The sequence below is a fragment of the Heteronotia binoei genome, chromosome 3 (genome assembly GCF_032191835.1).
Source record: "Heteronotia binoei isolate CCM8104 ecotype False Entrance Well chromosome 3, APGP_CSIRO_Hbin_v1, whole genome shotgun sequence".
Taxonomy (NCBI): Eukaryota; Metazoa; Chordata; class Lepidosauria; order Squamata; family Gekkonidae; genus Heteronotia; species Heteronotia binoei.
In genome coordinates, this window is record NC_083225.1 from 158,512,804 (window position 1) to 158,533,915 (window position 21,112).

Consider the following 21,112-nt stretch of genomic DNA (forward strand, 5'->3'; position numbering starts at 1 on the left):
TCAAGACATTTAATAAACTTACTGAATGTGTATTTCTTGGACCAGATTTCCAGGGAAAAGGAAAAGAATTGAAGTCACATACTTTGGGCAAGTTAAATGCTTGTGGGTCAGCTGCTTGAAGCAAATTCGTAAGTTTCTGTTGTGCATCTTTGCCAAAATAGCTGTTCTACAGGACAAAAGAAGAGGGTTTCCATTAAAGAAAAAACTTTATATTTATTTCAAGCATGTGTGTGCTCGGCAAACTGTATTCTGTGGAAATTTATAATAAAGACACCCACTGATAAAACTGACTGAACTACAATTGTTAGTAAAAACATTCAACAAATACAGTAAATCTACCAATATCAATGATAAAATACCAACAATTACATTATATATTTGTTATTCTTACTGCTTTTCTATTGAATTGGATTTTATTTCATTACAAGCTACCCTGAGTCTTGTTTGGTGAGGAAGAGGTGAGATATATATTTGATAATATAAAAATATAAATAGGTAGCATAACATATATCTCATCAATGGTGACACCATTGATAGGAGTTTCATAGCAAAAGGGAAAAATGAAAAAAAGCCACCAATCAGCAGAATGCCTGAGAGAAAACCTAAGGACCCATACTCAAAATCCTCTGCACCAGTTGAATGGGATATTTTAATGAATGCAAAATCCAGCAAGGCTGTAAATTGCCTAAGTGTGATCACCCAGTTTTAAATATTGGTCATTTATTATGTTCACATTCATAAACAAATACAGAAAAAAATCCCAGCTCAGAGGCTACTGAAAACTAAGTTTAAGAACAATAACAGTAACAACTATTATTATTACTGTGTGCCATCAAGTCACTCCTTTCTTTCTCCTTCCTGTTTTGAGTCTGGCCCTCCAATCACAATGCTGCTTTGCAAAGATAAACTTGTCTATGGTACAATAAACACATGCTAAAGAAATACAATCCTTATCTATAAGCTCTGAAGGCCAGAGACTCAATCTCAAGTCAGTGTGAAAAAGGGAGGGGAGGAAGATGAAAGAAGGAATCAGACAAGAGGGAGGCATATGACTGGGAAAGAAAAGAGATTAAAGCATTCTATGAATTCACTGATAGTGTTTCAACTGCTTACAATAAACCTACAGTAATGTGTACAAAGTCCTTGCAGTTGCTGTAACTTTTGGAGCATCTGCAGCTACATGTAAGGCATTCTCTTGCCTTACTTGTGTTTTAAAGCCACAGGGGCTGTCAATGTCACATCTATGGAAACACAACCTAGTGCTCCTCGGTTATGAGAAAACACACAAAAAACATCAATATGGATGCCTTCATAGAAAAATTCCGTGCCCAGTCACACAGACTTAAAACTGTAATGTGCTGACCCTGAGAAGAGCAGTTTAGCTTGCAGTTGAGAAGTACCTTATCTTCATTATATCTAGATCCAGGAGGGCAGCCATGTTGGTCTAAAGCAGTAGAACAAAGCCAGAGTCAAGTTGCACCTTTAAGACCAACAAAGTTTTATTCAAATTTTATTATTTGAATAAAACTTTGGTCTTAAAGGTGCAACTTGACTCTGGCTTTGTTCTTCATTATATCTGTAATGGTTAGCATCTTAGTTATAACCCAGAAGCATTTCTACTTGTTTTCACTGTATCTCTAATGGTAAGCTTCTTAGTGATAACCCAGAAACATTTTTACTTGTCTTCATTATATTTGTAATGGTTAGTGTCTGAGTGATACACAAGAAACATTAATAGTAGTATTCATGATATATGTAATGGTTAGCATTTTTAAAATAAACTTCAAACGTCTTTTGAGTGAAAATGACCTGTCTGCATTATTTAGTCATTATTTTAGGAATAATATATTTAAACAAAAAATGTGCCCCCCTAAATGAAAATCCTGGCTGTGGACCCCTCAAAAAGACCCCTCAGTTTTCCAAGTACCAACCATGACTAAGCCTCGTAAGCTTCTCAGGGCCAATGAGATCAAACCTGACTCATCTGCCATGCTGGCCCATTCCCTTGCAGAACACGTTTGAAAGCTTCCTGGTTTGGGAAGGTTTCAGTCCAAGCTGCCATATTCTCTAAATGCAGGAACCTGGACGAACTGAAGTTTGCTTCCCCATAAATTGGGATTATAAACCACTCCGTTCAGGCATCACAGCAAACCAGAGTTTTATAAAAGTCTTCTCAAACTAGAAAGCCTTCAATTAAGCTGCTCTGCATGTAAGGGAAGGAGGGGTGGAAAGTGCATGGTCATGTCAAGCAGCCATCACATATAGGACTTCATGATAACATGACATACAATTTTTCATTCAAGTGCTTCATAAACCTTGTTTTAGTTTGTTTTCAGGATCTAAGATGTATGCATAAAGTAGTATTTTGCATGTCGTAAAAACTCTAGATGATTGATCTCAATACCTCTAACAATTTAACTAGAAATTAATTATGCTTACCTCTACAGCATTTTTCAGTTTATTAAATTGCTCTTGAAGATGTCTCTCCTTTGGATTTGAGGAGAATGCAGTAAGATCTCCAGCAAGTAATGTTGGAATGTCTGCTCTAAATTTAGGTTGCCACTTAAGATTGCTTGCAGAAATCAACTTAGTCGGGACAATACTGTCTTCAACAGCAAGATGCTTAAAATCTGTACAGATCTGGATTGCTATCAGATTATGACTTTCATCTGACAAATGCAACACAGAGGAACCTAGAAGTAAAATTAAAAAATTACTTCATTTATTAAAAATAAATTTTTACATTTAAATGTTTTCACTTCAACCATTTCACCAATTTAAAATAAAAGACAAGTTTCATGTTATATCTGTTGTGTTCCTTTCCCCCCAAAACTAATGGCTTACATTAATTCTGTACATCGTATCAGATATTTCTCTTTATTTTTTTGCCAAGTCTCAGCCAATTTATAGCAACCCCATAGAATTTTTAAGCAAACGTTCAGAGGTGATTTGCCATTGCCTGCCTTCGCCGAGTGACCCTTGGTGATTGCCCAGCCAAATACTGGCCAGGACCACCCAGCTTGACTTCTGAGGTTCATAAAAGCAAGGAATGTGGATTGAGTTCTAAGATCTGCTAATGGAGACCCATTTGAAGTGTGATTCTGTCCTCTGCCTTCCTCCAACTCCAAAAAAACTGCTCCTGAGTAACAGGGCACCCTCAGAAATGGAGTGAGATACAGTAGAGAAGAATGAAGCTTAAGGGTTGTATAATGTTAGCATTATGATGAATAGTGCATCAAAGTGTTGTGCAAATCAACAATGTGTTGTGTAAGGCATCAAAGTGCAGCATCATGCTAATGTAACAAAACAAGGTGGATCCTACAACTATACTCAGCAAGATTTGAGGCCATTCAGCTTTAAAAGCTCTTACTTATGCAGGAGGAAGGCTGCCTTGGTGGATGGTTGGATCCATCCCAATACTGTGCAGCTATGCTGATTGTCATCAGTTAGTAGCAATAATGTTTGTTGTTAAAGTGAGACATCTAGCACAGCGGTGGCTGATGGGAGTTGTAGGCAAAAAACTTCTGGAGAGCTGCCGTTGGCCACCCCTGAAGTATAATGTTGGTGGCATGGACTTGCTGGAAAAACCAGGCTAGAATAAATGCAATATACATGACGATAACTGAAATGTGGGAAAGATATACAGAATAATTATCCTGTACTCTTTTGCCACCAGCATTGATCCTTTACTGCAAATACTTTCAAATGACAAGAAAACAGAGTACTTTTGATATTTGTAGGTAGCATGTAAAAAATTTATGGATTGTGGTCAGTCAAGATTTCTGAATATTCTAGTGTCCCAGAAACATTCCAAGATACAGCGTCTCCAATAAGGTGTAAAGGCAATATTTCAAGAATATTCTTTAATAAAACATTATTTAAGTAGTATGGGTCTATTTTTATCTACAGAAAACTTGTTCTTATGAGACAAGATTACCAAAGACCTAACTTTTAAGGCACATTTAAATCAAGATTATGTAAATAATTATTTAAATCAGCAAGAAATTATTAAATAATTCCCACAGTAGCATTCATAGGTCTCCAGAACCAACATGAAGTCTGTTTTAACAAGAATAATAAAGCTTGACGCCAAACTTAACCTTACACACCAGGAATAAGAACTTCCAGCCCCTCAGCCCCACAGGATGATTAGTATTATCCATCCCAATAAAGATTCTGTGCCAAGAATGTAGAACAGGGAACAACTACAGGATACCTGTTCCTTTCCTGAGAGAAACTACATATCCCACCAAATCCACTTCAGAGCAGGATGGCTGGAAAGAGGGCTCCAATATCTTGCTGAAACTCAGGCACTCCCTCGGCATGTAAATATGCTCTAGAATCTCCTGAGAGACCTAAAGATATAGAATGAACATTTATTGCAGACATTTAAACCTTTAGGTTATTTCACATATGCAGGTCAAGAGTTAGGATCAAGGAATTTACCGGTAGCTGTAGATACTGAGTTTTCTTGGTTGCCGTTAGCTGAATGTTAGCTGTCTCCAACTTGCCTTTGGATTGGGATGCGACTAGCTGGAAGATTTTGTACCGACATCCTTCCTTTAGGAGGGCATGAATATGTGATGTTGGACGCCAGATGTTCAATAGAACTTCTAAAAATAAAATTAAACCTATTTTCTTCTGCAACAATATGGTTCCATATCTTCAGAAAGCATTCAAAGTAAAAATTCATTGATATCATTTATTCAATTAATCAGAAGTTTTGATTAACCAAGTACTAGCATTGGACTGTCAGTTCTAAGTTACAGACTGAATTTAGACAGACAGGTAACTCAGGCGCTAATCTTTACTAACCTTTGCCACCTCCTTTTTCATAACCCACAACACGTAGTTTCATTACAGTCGTTACATTCCTTCTGCAGCAACTGTGCTCCTGCTCAGCAGATTCCACTGCTTTTCTGAATTCTGCTTCTATCTGTGCTTGCTTTTTGTCATTTACCATCTGCCTGTGACTATTCAAGGCTTTTAATTGCTCCTCACTGAAATAGCCCTGCAATTAGAAACATAACATTAAATTAACTTATGGCTTTATCAATAAATGGAGAAAACAGTATGATTATTAATACACATGTTGTTCTTTGAACATCAAGGGTGTTTTTTTAAAAAAATATTTGCTCTGAAATGTAAATAATGTTAGATCAAGTCATACAAATGAAAACACAGCGTTTCTCTAACAAGCACATGACTGCTTTGAGCAATCAACACCAAGAAAACCCAAATTTCAAAGTGATTCTTGCTTTTCTCCTTTTTTGATTCAGGTATAATGTCCAAAACATGACTCTCATCCCCCCCACTCCAAGCTCTACAAAGTCTTTTTGTAGCCTTCACTGACCCTGACTTTACTTTGTCAATTCTTATCTTCCTTTGCCTGATGAATTCTATGAACCTCCAACAAAATTGGCCAAGTGCAATATAATCTTAAAGATCTGTTGATGATAGCACTAAAACACAGAGCAGGAGCTGTCTTACATTGGAGGAAAAGTGTTTCTTTTATGGATTTGTTCTCCTTAAGATATAACCCTTCATCTTATGTCTATTTAAGTTCTGTATAACTTCATATCCTCATATCTCATACTGAGTTCATACATTCCTTCTGACATACTTACATCCAAAACTATGGAGGGCAGATAACCAAGATGTATAACCAGGATCCCCTTTATAGATATCCTCCCCCACCCCAGCCCCATAACTTGCTGCACATAATTAACTTATTTATTTATTTATTTTATGATTTATATCCCGCCCTTCCCAACAAGTGGCTCAGGGTGGCTCACAACAGAAGAATTTGACATAAATAGAATTTAAGCATAAAAACAGTTAAAATAATTAATACATTTAAAATTTTAAGACATTTAAACCATTTAAAACATTAGGGACAGCAGACATCTAGTGTAACTACACTCAGTTAGTTAGTTAGACCCATAAAGACATCATCTCCAGAAGAAATTCATGATTTCAAAAATTCAATGCTTCACTGAAGAGCAGAAATTGGTCTAATATCTGACATGCAATCTTACCTCCATGTAAGCTGGATCAGGAGCATTAGCAACCGCCTCATAAAGCTCTGCACCATCTTGCAGGGAGCGAATCTGTTGTCTGGTCAGCATGCGAGATCTCAGTGATCTTTTCCCTTCACCTGATTTGTTGAAATATATTAATTAATAGCCCAGACCAAAGAACAATTTTAAGAACTTTAAATATTCCACTAACATACAATCAGATCAGATCTTCTAATCAGGCAACATAAAATCATAGAGTTGGAAGGGACCTCCAGAGTCATGTAGTCCAACCCCCTGCACATTGCAGGAAATTAACAAATACCTCCCCCACCACACCACACCCCCCCAAAAACATCAGGGGCTCATCTCTCCCTTATGAATGGTCACCTACGGACACTACTTTCAATCCTCTCTACCCCTCCAGCAGCAACTCTCTTACTAGCTATCCTAAACCTCTTTTGTGTTCATTTCCTTTCCAGTCTTGTGTTTAAACACCAATAATTATGTACTTTTTCTGATGCATCTGTGAAGAGGCAGATTGCCACATTCTGCATCAACCAAAGATTTCTGACTTCAGTGGCAAACAAGCGCCACATGGTATATTAGCACATCACAAATGGTGATATATGTCTGGTGGCAGGCAAGATGCATCAATATACTGCAGAGTCCCACACAAGAAAACTTCACTAATGTGTGAACAGAAGATGATACATAGTGGAAGAACATAGGTGACGAATTTCAATGGATTAATCTTCCTCCTAACTATGAAGTTACGGCCTTTCTTGGACTGTGCTTCATATTTTATCCTATATGTCCTGACACTCATACACAGATTGCTATTTACCATTTACTGCAGGATTTTCTAGCTCATTCAGTTACAGCTTATACACTGATCAAGGCTGCAGCATTATGAGTCTATTGTCCATGATAAATATCACCTGTAGAAGCATTATTAAAGGCAGAAACCAGCCTGGTAGTAAAAATGAGAAATCATTCTCTCATATCCTGGTGCCTGTATATCTATCTGTATGCAAAATTAATAGCGAATAAAAAAGCATTAAGTGCCACCAAATTAGTATATGTTTAGGCATATTAATGGTACAGGAATAAAAATACACACAAATTGTACAATTCAACATTCTAAAATCAACAGTAGAAGGGTTAAATATTGATATTTTACCCTCTTTCATTTCAAATTCAGCTTGTATTTTTGCAAGCAATGCTTGCATGGTCTTCTGCTGATTTTCTTTATGCTTTGCAGCTTCTCTTTCTTCAGCTGTTTCATTACGGAACACATAGGAGCCCCCTGATAACTTTTCCATCCACTGCAATAAATGTTAATTAAAAATTAAAACAACTGCTTTATTTTAGTTTGCTCTTGATGGAAATTAACTGAAAATGATTGGGCATTATTGTGCTGTACTAACCTGTGTGGGGTAAACTCGTTGAATAATGACATCAACACAACCAACAGTTCCACCATCACTAAGGAGTGATGATAGAGGCAAGCAGAAAGGCCGGGGGTCCCTATGATATCCTAATTTGGCATACCATCGGGCACGTCGAGTGCTGTTAGCTGAAATCTAAACAATGACATTAGTAAGCATCTACAAATACAGCTGCTATACAGAAGTTGATTTAGAGCTTTATACATATTAGTTGGAAGCACATTACACAAATTCCTGGACCAAACATTAGTATTTAAACTGAAATGAATTAAATGATTCAGGACTTGCAGTGCTGGTTTACAATTTTTTTTCATGTTTTGAGGATTGTTGTTAAAGTAGTCATTAATGACATTAAAATACAGCACATGCAGTTCAATCCAGTGATCTGCATGCACCAGGATCATGGATTTTCCCCACCTGCTGCCCCTTCTTCCAGTGGCCCCTTCCAACCCAAGGGTCACAGAATTGGTACAGGGCAATAATCATGTAGATCAGATGGCTACAGTAAGGGTTGCAAATGGGGTAAGAATGAAATAACTTCTCTTGTCCGCTAGTGCAGCGCTGCCCATGGAAGAGACAGGAGGGGATCACTGGATTCATGACATGCAACATTGAACAAAAAAGACAGAGCCCTATCCATAGGTCTATAATTTGAAATATAAGTACATAAAGCATTGGATAGGAAATGGGAGCAAATGTAGTTAAATGTAAATCACCATCCATTCCTAAATGACATAGACAGAATTGGTACTAGCTTGAAACAGACTAACTCAGTTCATGGCTGTTTTATAAATTTACCTTTAACATGAGAGATTCTGATGCTTCCAAGGGAGTGCATGCGCCCTGTGAACCTACAAGTTCTGCTCCATGTACAATGATCTTCTGACCCACACGCAACCTTTCTCCACGCAACAATGATTGCAGAGCAGAGTCCAAGACAGCCCTAATCCCATACCAGCCATCTGTAACTTCAACCACAGCCGCTTCTTGTTTGTTTTCCACCACAGTGCTTTTGTTACAGATGTGAGACACATCTGCACTTAATGATATAATTTTAGAAATGCACAGTATGAGTGTTTTACCAGCAACATCATCTCTCTCTGTAATCCTTTTGATGGCTGATCGATGACTTTTGTCAACTTCCACATCATATCTATCAAAATGAAAAATATACAACAGCTTCTAATTTATTTTATATGAAAGCACAAACATGACTTTAAAAATATTTCCTTCCACTAAGGGAAAGGCTAGCTTTAGAGAATATTTTGTTTAAAATGATTCACAGATGGCATCCAGCTCCCATGAAGCTGGCAAAGGTTTATAAATTTAATATTGATAAATGCTGGTTCTGCAAAGAAGGTAAGGCAGATTTTTTTCATATGTATGGCTATGTACACATGCCTCCAATTTTTGAAACCAGTGATAGAAATTACATCATGTGGGTTGGTAAAACAAATTCTTTATAAACCAGAGTCATTATTGTTGAACTATCTCCCTGATTTTTCTAGAGATCAACAACTAATTGCATTATACATAGTCACTGCTGCCAGACTGGTTTTCACTAGATATTGGAAACAATCTAATGCTGCTGATCTTCAGGACTAACTACTTAAAGTAAATATATATTCTCGTGAAGTTGACTGCTTACCACCCCCCCCAAAAAATGGTATAGATAGTTTAGCTCATTTACGGAATAGAAAGATTCAAACGATGGAATTTTTAATTGGTAAGTAGATTTATCTGTAATGTTGGTCTTTTTTATAAGATAGATTCTCCTCTGTGTGTGAGATAAGGTAAATGATGTATTGTAACATACAGTATTGCATGCTAGTCCTATGCTGTTGTTTTATAGGTATTTTATGTGTTATATATGCTGAAATTTTTAGTATTTAGTAACATTAATTTTAAACAAAATGTAAAAAATAAAAAATTTCCTTTCAAAATAATAGCAGCCAATTTCACACTAAAAAACTTTCCTCTGCAAAAGTAAGTATGAACACAATTATAGAAGCGATTACAGTTTAAAATTTAAAAAGATTGTTCAGCAAATTAAAATTACCAGATTAACAATGCTATCCTAAGCAGTTACACCCTTCTAAGGACTGCACTGTAAAAGTAAAACAAGTTTGCACCACAGCCAATGATACAGGAATTCACATTTCAAATCTGGTTTATACCTGTACTTTAGCTGAAATAGCACTCTTTCTGGAGTCAAGCATTTGTTGGCAAATTCTTGTGGAAATGCAACTTCCATAGATGCCAGTTTCCATACAATCCATCTATAGTGGTTGAAGACCCAGGCTTTTGAAATGAGTTTTGGATCCACTCCAGGTGTGTCACATAAAGTCCTATTAAAATTATTAGAATATAAAGTAATTATAGAATAAAAATCTTTAACAATAAATAATCTTTGTGGCTATGATGCATTAAATGCTGGTTGTATTAGAAACAAAAAGGCAAGTTTACAAAGAATCAACTGAACTAGTTCTATTGGTGTTTTTGAAATGCCTTTTCATGTGAGGTAGATATGCTTTTAAAACTGTATCCAGTTAAACTGTCCTGAAGGGGGAAACCCCCCCCTCTAAATTTGTATGGCTTTAAATATGATATGAAATATATCGGAAATACATTGGTGTCCTGCAATGAGATAACCTTTCAGCTGAGGTTCAGCAAAATATTGTGATTGGTAGCTATACTCAAATATTTGATTATATGTAGCTGTTGAATTATTGATATGTCTGTAATTTATATTTTTCTAAAATAAAAAAATATGAAAAAAATTATACTAAAGGGAAAAACTCTAAATGTTCACAGCTTCATCTAGCTGGTTTGATTTCTAAATATTTTCAATATCTTCATCCTATTAGTAATCCAGTTCTCCAGAGAGGATTTATTTTATTTATTAAAACATTTATATCCTGCCTTTCCTTGTGGTTCAAGACAGCTTAAAACATTTTCAGTTGAAACAAAAAACAAAAACAGCAGACCCCAACCCGCCCCCCTTAAAAGATGCCTGCAGTTCAAACCCTCTCAAAAATCATGGAAAGAAGGCAAGCCTTGTGGCACCTCCTGAAGATCTCAAAGGAAGGGCCCTCCCCTCTCCTCTTTAGGAAGCCTATTTTCACAGAGCCAGGGCCATGATCCAGAAGGGCCACCCTAAACAGATGGCCAACTGATGACCACAGATGGCACGCAATGATGTAAGGGAGAAGAAAGTTCTTCACATATGTGGGCCCCCAGCTGTGGTTATAAACCAGCACCTTGAATTGAACTCAGAAGCAGAGTGGCAGCCAATGTAGCTGTTTCAAAATGGGCAACATATGTTCCCTGAAGTTAGCCCCTAGTAGTAGCTGGACTGCTGGGTTTTGGATCAGTTGCAGTTTCCTGGTTGTGTTCATAGAATGCACTGCAGTAATTCAGTCAAGAGGTTACAGAAGCATGGATCAGTATGGCGAGATCAAGGTAACGAGACTTTTGAAAAATCAGCTGCAGCTGACAGAAAGTGCTCCTGGCCACTATGCCAACAAAAAGTAAAAACATTGTTCTTGCTTTCCAGAGAGTTTCCCAGGATAAAAACATCTCATTGAGTTGTCTTTGTATCTCATAATTTAAAAGTTCTTTACATCAGTACAAAAACTTGATAGATTTGTAACAGAAAATACTGAATACAATTAAAAACACAGCACATACTGCATCATGCAAGCTTTCAACTGGATACCTGTAGAATTCCTCTTTTCCTGCCTTCCCCTCATCAGTGGGAACAAGATATCCTCCATCAGCCAGTTGTATCCCATCCTTTTCTAGAAAATACTCTTTACTGAAAAAATCCTGGATGAGAAACTGAAAATCTTCGGCATTTGTACTGTTAATTTTTATGCACTGCTTGGAAACACCAAACATATATAACTATAAGAGACAAGTAAAATGTTTTAGTGTGTTAAACATGATAACCAGCATCATATAATCAGCATCTACACATCAATATCAATTACTAGAGTCTATTCCCTTTTTCATTTTATGTTTTAAATTGTGATTTGTAAGCACTTGTTTTGCCATAAAGAAAGGTGGGATATAAATATTTCAAATAAATAAATATGAATGTGGTTAACTGCTTAAATGTTTAACCAAAAATACAGAACAGATCAAACAAATATCTACCTGCTTACTAAAATAAGAACCCGGCAATTTCTTGTCCACTGCATCTTTAAGAGAAATTCTATGTGCTCCAGCAGATGTTTTCACAAGATATAGGTTGCCCAGCAGTGGGCAAATTTTTTGCCTTTTTTTCTTTATAATTCTTATTTCTTGTAGATTTCTGGCATACTGAAGATCTTTTACTATTTTTGTTAAATCTGTCAAGAAAAATATTGGTCAAATCCAAATAGATGAGTACTAATTTAAAAGGGAAATCCTAGGTACACACAGATATGCAGACACTGTATTTTTAAGAACTCTATAATGGTTTACCAAACGTCAAATCCTGATAGTCTATTAAAGGATAACAACTACATATATGTTTAGGGGCATCTGTTACGTGGAAAGAGAAAAGAGAGAACCTAAGGATTTTTTAAGCTTTTACCTTTGCCCACAGCTCACCAAAATGAACTTAAAATGTTACAAATTGTGATACAATCATACAGCAGACTGAAAAAGTAATGGGCAAGTCATCCACAACAACAGTATTTATAAACATTCCATCAACTATAATCACTTAGGTGCAAACCCACAGCAGCCTGGATCCAGTGATGCACAATTAGAAACATATAGTGGGGTTCCACTTGTGAAAGACCTGGTACAACACACATATATTATTAAAGCCAGTAACTGGTTGCACAAAATCGTGTACTGAATTCTGTTTGCTCAAGAAGTCTAGCAAGTGGACATTTTGTGATACAGCTAACCTTAAATCAATTATTTTAATTCCTTAGGGCCAAACTACACATATCATTGCAGAACCATGGCTGGATTTCTTCTTTCTATGTCTTGAGAAAGTCATGAGGAAGAATGTGGAGTTAATCTAAGTACTGAAGGTCATCAGACAGAGCAAAGTTAAGGAAGCCTTATGTTCCAAGTTCTAGAAATTTCTGAAATTTGGCCTGCACAAATCTACATATGTAAGAATACATAGAGACAATAAAAATGTAGTGTTTGCCAAGCTGCTGGTCAATAAATGCAGACAGTAATTTAACAAGCTTTACAGTTACGCACACAAGACACATTCATCCAACATACCTGAATTTATGTCTGTGAATTCTGAATACTCTGGAGATATTTGTGTGGCATTGTCATCTTCAAGGGAATTGTCTTGGGGTTTGATAGTGCCTTCCTCAATCTTTGTGGGACTTAGCTTTTCCTTTTTATTAATATTTTTTCTGCCCAGTAAGTCATATGTTTTGCTGTGAGCTATTTCATCCTCAGAAACACTTGACTTTGTTTTGAAAGGTGGTACAAAGACTTTGACTGGTTTTCGAGCAATAAAATCATTTTCTGTTTTCTCGCTTTCCTTAGCTAAACTGTTACTAAAAGGCATCCAAGAAGCAGATGGTCTGCTCAAAGACGGTGTTGATATATCTTGCTGATTACCATTAGATTTACTTATTGTTCCTTTCAGATCCTGGTCTGGTGTGGTAAGATTTGGATGTAAAACTTCTTGCCGTTCTTTGGATGAACTGAACAAATAAAAATACTCTGATAAGGATTTGCATAAATGAATGGGTCTTTTAATGTTACTGTTCATCAACCTAGCAACCTACACGTTACACACATTTGACTGTATGCCTATTTCATTGTACTTTTTTTGTTTTGTTTGCCATGAAGTTGCTGCCGATTTACAAAGACCCTATAGGGTTTTCAAGACAAGAGATGTTCAGAAGTGGTTTGTCTTTGTCATTGCCTCTGCATTGTCCTAGCTGCTGTTAAAATCTATTCATAAGCTTCACAGCTTCCATACAAATGCTGTAACAGTTCCTTAATGCTATTTTAGAAAACCTGCACCTGTACTATTTTAGAAAACCTGCACCTGCTGAATTCATTGCACAACATCCATAAAACAAGAAGCAATGAAATATAAATTAATCTAAGTTGTCCTTTGCAATTATATCCAGCCTCATCTAAAGAATAAAGCTGACAAGATGAACAGCCAAAATCATGCCAGGAAGACACACAATTAGTTTAAACTTTTAGCAGGAAGTGCAGACATCACATTTCCGAGAATTATTTCATTTTTCCCTCTAGAAGCCTTGGGACCTACCAACCACAAAACTGCAGTTAGGTGGATGGAGCCTGCCACTCTCTTTACAAGAGTTACATTGTTTCAGAGCAAGACTGAAGGGTACAGGTAAGGAAACCAAAGCAAACCACGCCATCCCAAATTGTAACTTGACTCGCAGAGGAAAAACATACAGTTGCCACTATGTCTTCCATGGCAGTGGCAAATAGCAACTTTAACAGAAGGGAAACAGTCAATAACATACTCATTTCCTATCCAGAGCAAGCATGCATGTGAGAGGGAAGGAAAACAGGTGGATGGGAAAGGGTGCTGTTGTTTTACTGTTCACAGCAAAGGTGCAGGAATGTCCTCTTCCTTTGCAGGAAAGAGAAAGAAGACAAGGTGCTGCAATAACAAAAGTGATATCAGCTATGGAGGAGGGGTGGAAAACTACATGGAAAGGTAATTTTTGCCCACCAATCTAGAGCACTATACAAAAAGCTTTGAGGGTTCAAAAAGTTAGTGTGATGGTTTCTTCCCACACCCATAACAGCTCTATGTGCTATTTGAGTGATTTTGAGACTCAGGTGAATTTCAGAAGCTTTTGCAGATAAAATACAAGGGACTGGTGATAGTAAGGGAAAGTGTCTGCATGTGCACACAAAGATGCCTAAAGGATTTTCTAGACTGAAGTTATTCTGCTTACCTGAAAGGGACACTGACTACAGGCTTTAAGTCAACACTGTATTTGAACTTCCTTCTGTCATTCATTGTATCTAAAGAAAAAAAAAACAGTTCTTTCACTTCCCAAAAGCACAGCAGAGAGTCTGAGGAATGGACAACATGGTACCATTAAATGTTGTGCAGAAAAGGCAATTTCAGGAAATGTCCAATTCCCTGTTCTATACCTTATCTTCCTAAGAAAATGTTTTTTAATATCTCTTCTACTGCTTTAATCTATAAAATACATTGAAAATTTTTAACTTGTGTGTTGCCTATCTGCAACAAGCCATAGTAAGTACAAATGCACAATCACATAAAACGAGGAATGGAATCTAATGAGAATGTTATTTGCTAAGTAAGATTCTGAGACAGGACAAGGACAAGTGTCAAATTTTGTTAAAACTGTTGTGTAACAAAAGTGAAGGAGAAAGAACAAATACCATACTTTATATTCACTGATGTAATCCTTAGTAAAAATATCATTACCCTCTGGAGTAGTTTTTGAAGGTTTCAGAGATGATTTGTCAGGCCTTTGTGATCTATCAAATTCAGGTAACAATTTTCTTTTAATAGGAGGTTCTCCTGGAAAACAAATGCCAGCGACCATTTTGAGATGCATTTTAGGATACTTAGCCTAATATATTTTATTTTATACAAAATATCATCAATGAAGGAAATGAAATACAGTCATCTGAATAAGGCACCACATGCATCAGGAAGATCACAGACAAAGCTTGCCCCCAGTACACAGCTGAATATCTCCAAATGTAACTAATATGTTTGAGTTGTATACTTATTTTCTTTCTGTTCTTTCTTTTCATGTAGGAAAGGGCTTTTCTTCACAAAATGCCAGCCTTATCATACCAATATTTTGGTTCTATTTAGAAACCAAAGCTTGGAAAACAGTTTACAGGCCAACCCTGTCATTCCTTTTGCAGCATGGGTGCCCTATGTCAAGGGTGGCCAATGGTAGCTCTCCAGATGTTTTTTGCCTACAACTCCCATCAGCCCCAGCCACTGTAGGCAAAAAACATCTGGAGAGCTACCGTTGGCCACCCCTGCCCTACGTGACTACTGCAGAGTGGACAATGTAAGAAAGCATCATTCTTGAAAAATGTGCATGTAAGATAGTTGCATAAGATTTTATTCCTTATTGATTTTGAATATACATCAACCATAGCTCTTCACAATGTTTCTTCAATGAGGTGATATACTTCAGTAGGGGAGGGATGGTGGCTCAGTAGCAGAGCATCTGCTTAGCAAGCAGAAGGTCCCAGGTTCAATCCCTGGCATCTCCAACTAAAAAGGGTTCAGGTAAATAGGTGTGGAAAACCTCAGCTTGAGACCCTGGAGAGCCGCTGCCCGTCTGAGTAGACAATACTACTCTGATGGACCGAGAAGAAGAAGAAGATATTGGATTTATATCCCGCTCTCCACTCCGAAGAGTCTCAGAGCGGCTCACAATCTCCTTTACCTTCTTCCCCCACAACAGACACCCTGTGAGGTGGATGGGACTGAGAGGGCTCTCACAGCAGCTGCCCTTTCAAGGACAACCTCTGCCAGAGCTACGGCTGACCCAAGGCCATGCCAGCAGGTGCAAGTGGAGGAGTGGGGAATCAAACCCGGTTCTCCCAGATAAGAGTCCGCACACATAACCACTACACCAAACTGGCTCTCTGATTCAGTATAAGGCAGGGTCTGATTCAGTATAAGGCAGCTTTATATGTTCATATGTTTACAAACTAAACCCTGGAAATTAATAAACACAAACTTTCTGAATGTGTTAGTGTTGGCTGTTAGTAGTTCACAAAAGTTTTGTAGAGCTATCCAGTCATTTCCAAAGCATCCTTCAATAAAGTTTGTTACAGATTTCATCAATGATAGCAGGGCCATGTAGTGGGATCTTGGCCCTAGTGAAAGGTTTTTTGATAATGTGATACAAAAAAATTGGACTGTTGTTAGCTTTCCCTCTAGGTATTTACATCTCTACCCCCCTTCTCTGGTTGTTTTTTTCCCACAGCTGTCTCCAAATCAACAGTGACCACAGCTAAAGGAAACACATTTAGACCTGCAAAAATAGTCATTGAATACTGGAAGAGGTAAGCAACTCTTTCTTTTACTGATCCGCACCACCAGCCCTAATCCCAGTCCTGTATTCCTACTGGCATATGAGGCCTGTGACTACAAATTTTCTGAGAACATTAATTCTTCCCTACTTTGAAGTAAATTAAACAAGAGCAGTGGCAGTACTGCTAAGTAAACACAGGAGTTGAGTGCAAGAAAAATGACACACCTACCAAATTTGTTTTCTTCTTCTATGCGCCTTTTCCCAGTTCTTATATTCAATGGCAGATGACTAGTTTCCCCAGAAACGACGACTGATGTTCTTTTATTTTTCTGTACTTCTGAATCAGCGAGCTCATCATCTTCCATAAATGCTTTGGCACTTTCTGAAGCTTCTGTTTCAAAGTCATTTTCTGGAGTTTTAGAGTACAGAGTATAACAAGAATCCATGTTTCCTTCAGTAACAGTATTGTGTTTTGTTGCATTTGTATTTTCTGTCCTATTTGGACAAGGCTGGTATCTTTCCAGAGGTCCCATTTGCTTTGTATATGGAAAGGGTTTTTTCCATTGCACTAACTGCTTGTACTTCTCAGTATGAGATTCAAGTGAAGGTATTTTAGCATTTAGTGTTTTAGACTTATTATTAGGATTGCTTGTGGTTAAATAAAGAGCATTGCACTTCTCTTGAGGTTTAGATTTTGAAATGACTTCATCATCAGCTTTAACTTCTACGCAAGGAGCTTCTATGGATGAACTATGATCCTGCTGTAAATTTTGTTCATCTTCAAAGTAATTATTGCTGCTGGTATCATCCATTTCTTTGAAGAAACCTGTAACTTTCTGGAGAGCTTTCTCAGAGACGTGAACTTGTTTCCCACTTGCTGTGCTAAAGCCACAAAACATCTGTGGATTTACTTCAGTGTCTGGAAGTCTCTCTCCAAGGGACATTAACAGTTTGCATTTTCTAGGGGTCATTTTATTTCCAACAGAAAACATTTCAGCATAACTGTCATTTGACACATGACTTGGGTGAACTGATGGATTATTTTCTTCAATATCAGAAAAAAGTAGTCTTGCTTTTTTAAATGACTCTCCAGCTAACTGTACAGGCTTACCACTTGCTGTGCTGAAAAACTCACAGTTACTAGTGCCTCTAGTAAAGTCTGATTTGATATGATTCTGTTTGCTGGAGGCCCAGGGGTCAGAAAGCTTATCAGTCATTTGAAAACATGATGTTTGACAACCTGACTGAGGCCTAGCATCCAAGTACAGGGGTCCCATATACTGTTTATCTTTCCAGCCATATTTCCCAGCTCCAGAAAGTTGAGGTGCAACTGAATTTTCTGCAGCAGTTTTCAGAGAAGTACCTAAGGCATCAGAACCGCTTTCTAAAATGCCATGTTTACTAGTTTCAGATCGAAATTCTATATTCTGTTTTTTGGATTCATTACAGTCAGTATGAAGGAACTGTCTGACCCTTTTTAATGCTTCCTGAGAAATTCTGACAGCTTTACCATTTGCTGTACTGAATGCAACTGGCCTAGTTGTTGAAAGCTTGGGTGCTGAGACAGATACCTCACTAGATGGATCTTTCAGTAAGTTGTTTGTGTCCAGTAAGTTTAAATCACATTCCTGGTCTATAAAATCAACATTTTTTTGTACATCTTTAAAGCTGCTAATTTTTTCTGCATTAAAAAATTCTGGTGACGTTGCCTGGGACATACAAATGAAATTATTTGCATTGGAATTTGTGTCATTATTATCCAATGACTGGTGTAATGCAGAACACTCACTTTTTAAAACAGAGGAACTAGTTTTTGAAGACATCAAATCCCAATTCTTGTTATTAATGAATACGTTACTTGGATTTCTACATAATGGCTGCTGAGTATCTTGTTTTGCATAAATACCAGACCCTTCTTCTACAGGTAAACATTGGTGATTATCAGAATACAAAAATAAACTTCTTGAAGCATCGATTGTATTCAGGGCATGTGCTGGAATATTCTCAGTCATCAAGCCCTTTGTTATGTCATTTCCCTCCCTTCTTTCAGATGTACTAATCGCTAGAGAAAGTTTTTTAACTGTATCAGGATTTCTAGTCTGCTTAATGGTAATGTTATCAGGCAGCAGGTCTAGAGGATTGTCAGAACCACTTTTAAGAGTTAGAACTTCATTATACTTTTCAATTCTATCTTCAGATTCCTTTCTTATTTTGGTAATGCTCTCATTCTCTTTTCCTTTTATTGAGTGTTGATTGCCAAGGCTGAAAAAATTACTAAGACCATCTTTTTCTGGAAAAGTACTGTCTTCTGAAAGAATATGCCTTGCCTTAGCTAAAGATTTGTCACTGATTGCAATTTGCTTACCACTAGCTGTGCAAAATCCCACTGTACTATTGTGCTTTAAGTTTTCATTTTGATTTAAGTCAATACTCTTTTTGACAGAAGTGATGGTCCCCTTCTTGTTTCCAACATCCGTCTTACCACAGGAAGTTGATGATGTATCATCTAGCTCTTCTACACAGCAGCCAGCCAACACATGAAGTGCTTTATTCTTTCTTGTCTGAGGGACAAGAATATTCTGATCAGCCACTACTAAATAACCACCTTCTGGATTGTGCATTTTCATCTCTAGGTGATTACAATTTTGATTAGAATTTAGGTTTTCTTTTTCATTTGCATTATTCAAAATGGAATTCTCTTCAGTTTTAGCAACTTCAGATAAACAAGTAAGGTCAGACACAGTTTCTTGCAAGTCATTACAGTGAGTCTCTTCACAGTTTATAAAGTGACGTGCAACTAATATGCTGTGATTGTTTTCAGTAGTTGACAAGTCATTTCCTGTCATACGAATAGAATACTTCTGAACAATTTTTAGATTAACTTCTGTAGTACTAGAAAGATGAATAATATTGTCTTCATTAAAACCTGTTCCATTTGACTTTTCCATATTTTCTTTGACACAGTTAACAGCATCTCTCATATTATTTTTTATCATGTATTCAGCACTTACTCCTTTGACCATTTGTTGCCAATCAATGCCTGTTTCTTTCATACATGTAGGATTATTCCAGCAAGGATCACATCTGTTTGAACTATTTTTTAACTTTGTTCTATGAAGGCTATGCATTTCAGCCACTCCATCTAGATTACAGACTAAGTCTGCAGGTTTGTTAAAAATCTCACTAGAAACAGCACTTTCTTTTCTCCCAGCTGATCTACATTCCACCAAATCAGACAAGTTACAATGCAGAGATGCTAATGCATCTGGAACAGAGCATCCCCCGTTTTGTTTTCTGCTTGACAAAGTAACTGATGTAAGTTCTTTATTGGTATGTTTCTGTATCACAGATTCTTCAGTAGTGTCCCTATACTTATGTGGTGATCGACTGCTGTCTCTCTGGGATTTTGGTTTGCAGCTTTCCTTAAAATCATCTTTCCATACTTCAGAATTTAGATCCAGTTTAGTTATTTCATATTTATCTGTGCTTCCAGATACTTTACAAGCACTATTCTGCAGTACCGCCCTTTGCTTTCTAAGTTGTGTAAATTCAAACTGACTACCTGTTTCTTCCAGTATATTAGAAAGCTCAGCAACCTCTGCTTCTTCACTTGCTGTTAAAATTTGTTTTCCTTCAGGTTGTTGATTTTTAAGCACATTCTGAACAGATGCAGGACACATGTTTTTGGTATCACTTAATTCAATAAGACTCATTTGTGAATCAGAAACATGTGAGAAGTTGGATATGCTTTTGTTTAATGTATTCATTCTAACAGCAGAAATTTCAGCATTTTTTTGTACATTTTGATTTGAAATATACTGCATTTGTTCACAGGGAAAGTCTTTAAGAAATTCTTCTTCTATGTCTTTAAATAGAAATTTGCCTTTTCTGATGTTATCTTCGGAAAGAGCTATCTGTTTATTGGATGAAGATTTGAAGCTGGCAAAACCTTGGTTTCCATTATGACTTGCATGTCCTAATTGTATTTGCTTGTCATTACCTAGAAGAGGTTGTCTCAGATCTAAACTTTTCTCCAATATTACAAGATTAGAAGGCTCATTTACATTAGGCTTTGCTATTGTCTTTGACAGATTCCCAAGGTCAGCCATTTGAGTGCTACTTTCCAAAGAATGCTGTGCAACTAATCCCAAAGATGCTTGCCTGTTTCTCCTTTTCAGTGCCTGCACTGCCAACTCAGACTCCTCAGAACTTCTTTCTTGGAATGAATCGCAGTTTGTGAGATGGGCACATTTTTCACTATTTTCTTTTCCTGAAATATCTTTGCTTGTGTGGATCTTGTTTTCACTTGACTCGGTTCCTTGATTAGCATCTATGAGATGAGAAGGCAGATTTGTGTCATTTTTCCTGTCTATGTTTGGAAGAATTGGTAACTGATCCATTCCTATGGTTGGTTTTTTACTGAGTGGAGTTGGGTTAGTCCAAGTCCAGCTTTTCTGAAATGCTGCTTTCTGTCTCTCTTCAACATAGTCAGCACCACTTGAAGGTTCTTCAGTTTGCCCTGTAAGAAATTATGGAATATAAACTAAGTTACCATCATTTAAGAGTATATCATAACATGTTCTATAAGATTGGAACATTGGATCTTGTCATGTAAGTTCCTTTTACATGGAACTCAGAGTACACT

The 21,112-nt window shown here is 37.0% G+C and overlaps 1 protein-coding gene and 1 non-coding gene across 2 annotated transcripts in view; one reads left to right on the top strand and one right to left on the bottom strand.

Annotated features, from left to right (window-relative positions):
• Positions 1-21,112, bottom strand: part of BRCA2 (BRCA2 DNA repair associated) — a 39,666-nt gene that overhangs the window by 896 nt on the left and 17,658 nt on the right. The window contains exons 11-27 of the mRNA XM_060235304.1: positions 16,697-20,986; positions 14,886-14,981; positions 14,383-14,452; positions 12,701-13,137; positions 11,627-11,820; positions 11,187-11,374; positions 9,646-9,816; positions 8,267-8,621; positions 7,448-7,603; positions 7,201-7,345; positions 6,039-6,157; positions 4,816-5,011; positions 4,447-4,613; positions 4,217-4,355; positions 2,440-2,693; positions 1,339-1,341; positions 23-166 (exon numbers count right to left, since the gene is read on the bottom strand). Coding sequence (XP_060091287.1) covers positions 23-166; positions 1,339-1,341; positions 2,440-2,693; positions 4,217-4,355; positions 4,447-4,613; positions 4,816-5,011; positions 6,039-6,157; positions 7,201-7,345; positions 7,448-7,603; positions 8,267-8,621; positions 9,646-9,816; positions 11,187-11,374; positions 11,627-11,820; positions 12,701-13,137; positions 14,383-14,452; positions 14,886-14,981; positions 16,697-20,986 — 7,124 coding nt within the window. The remainder of the gene's footprint in view (positions 1-22; positions 167-1,338; positions 1,342-2,439; positions 2,694-4,216; positions 4,356-4,446; positions 4,614-4,815; positions 5,012-6,038; positions 6,158-7,200; positions 7,346-7,447; positions 7,604-8,266; positions 8,622-9,645; positions 9,817-11,186; positions 11,375-11,626; positions 11,821-12,700; positions 13,138-14,382; positions 14,453-14,885; positions 14,982-16,696; positions 20,987-21,112) is intronic.
• Positions 15,623-15,697, top strand: TRNAA-AGC (transfer RNA alanine (anticodon AGC)). Its single transcript has one exon. It is a non-coding gene; the product is annotated as a tRNA-Ala (tRNA).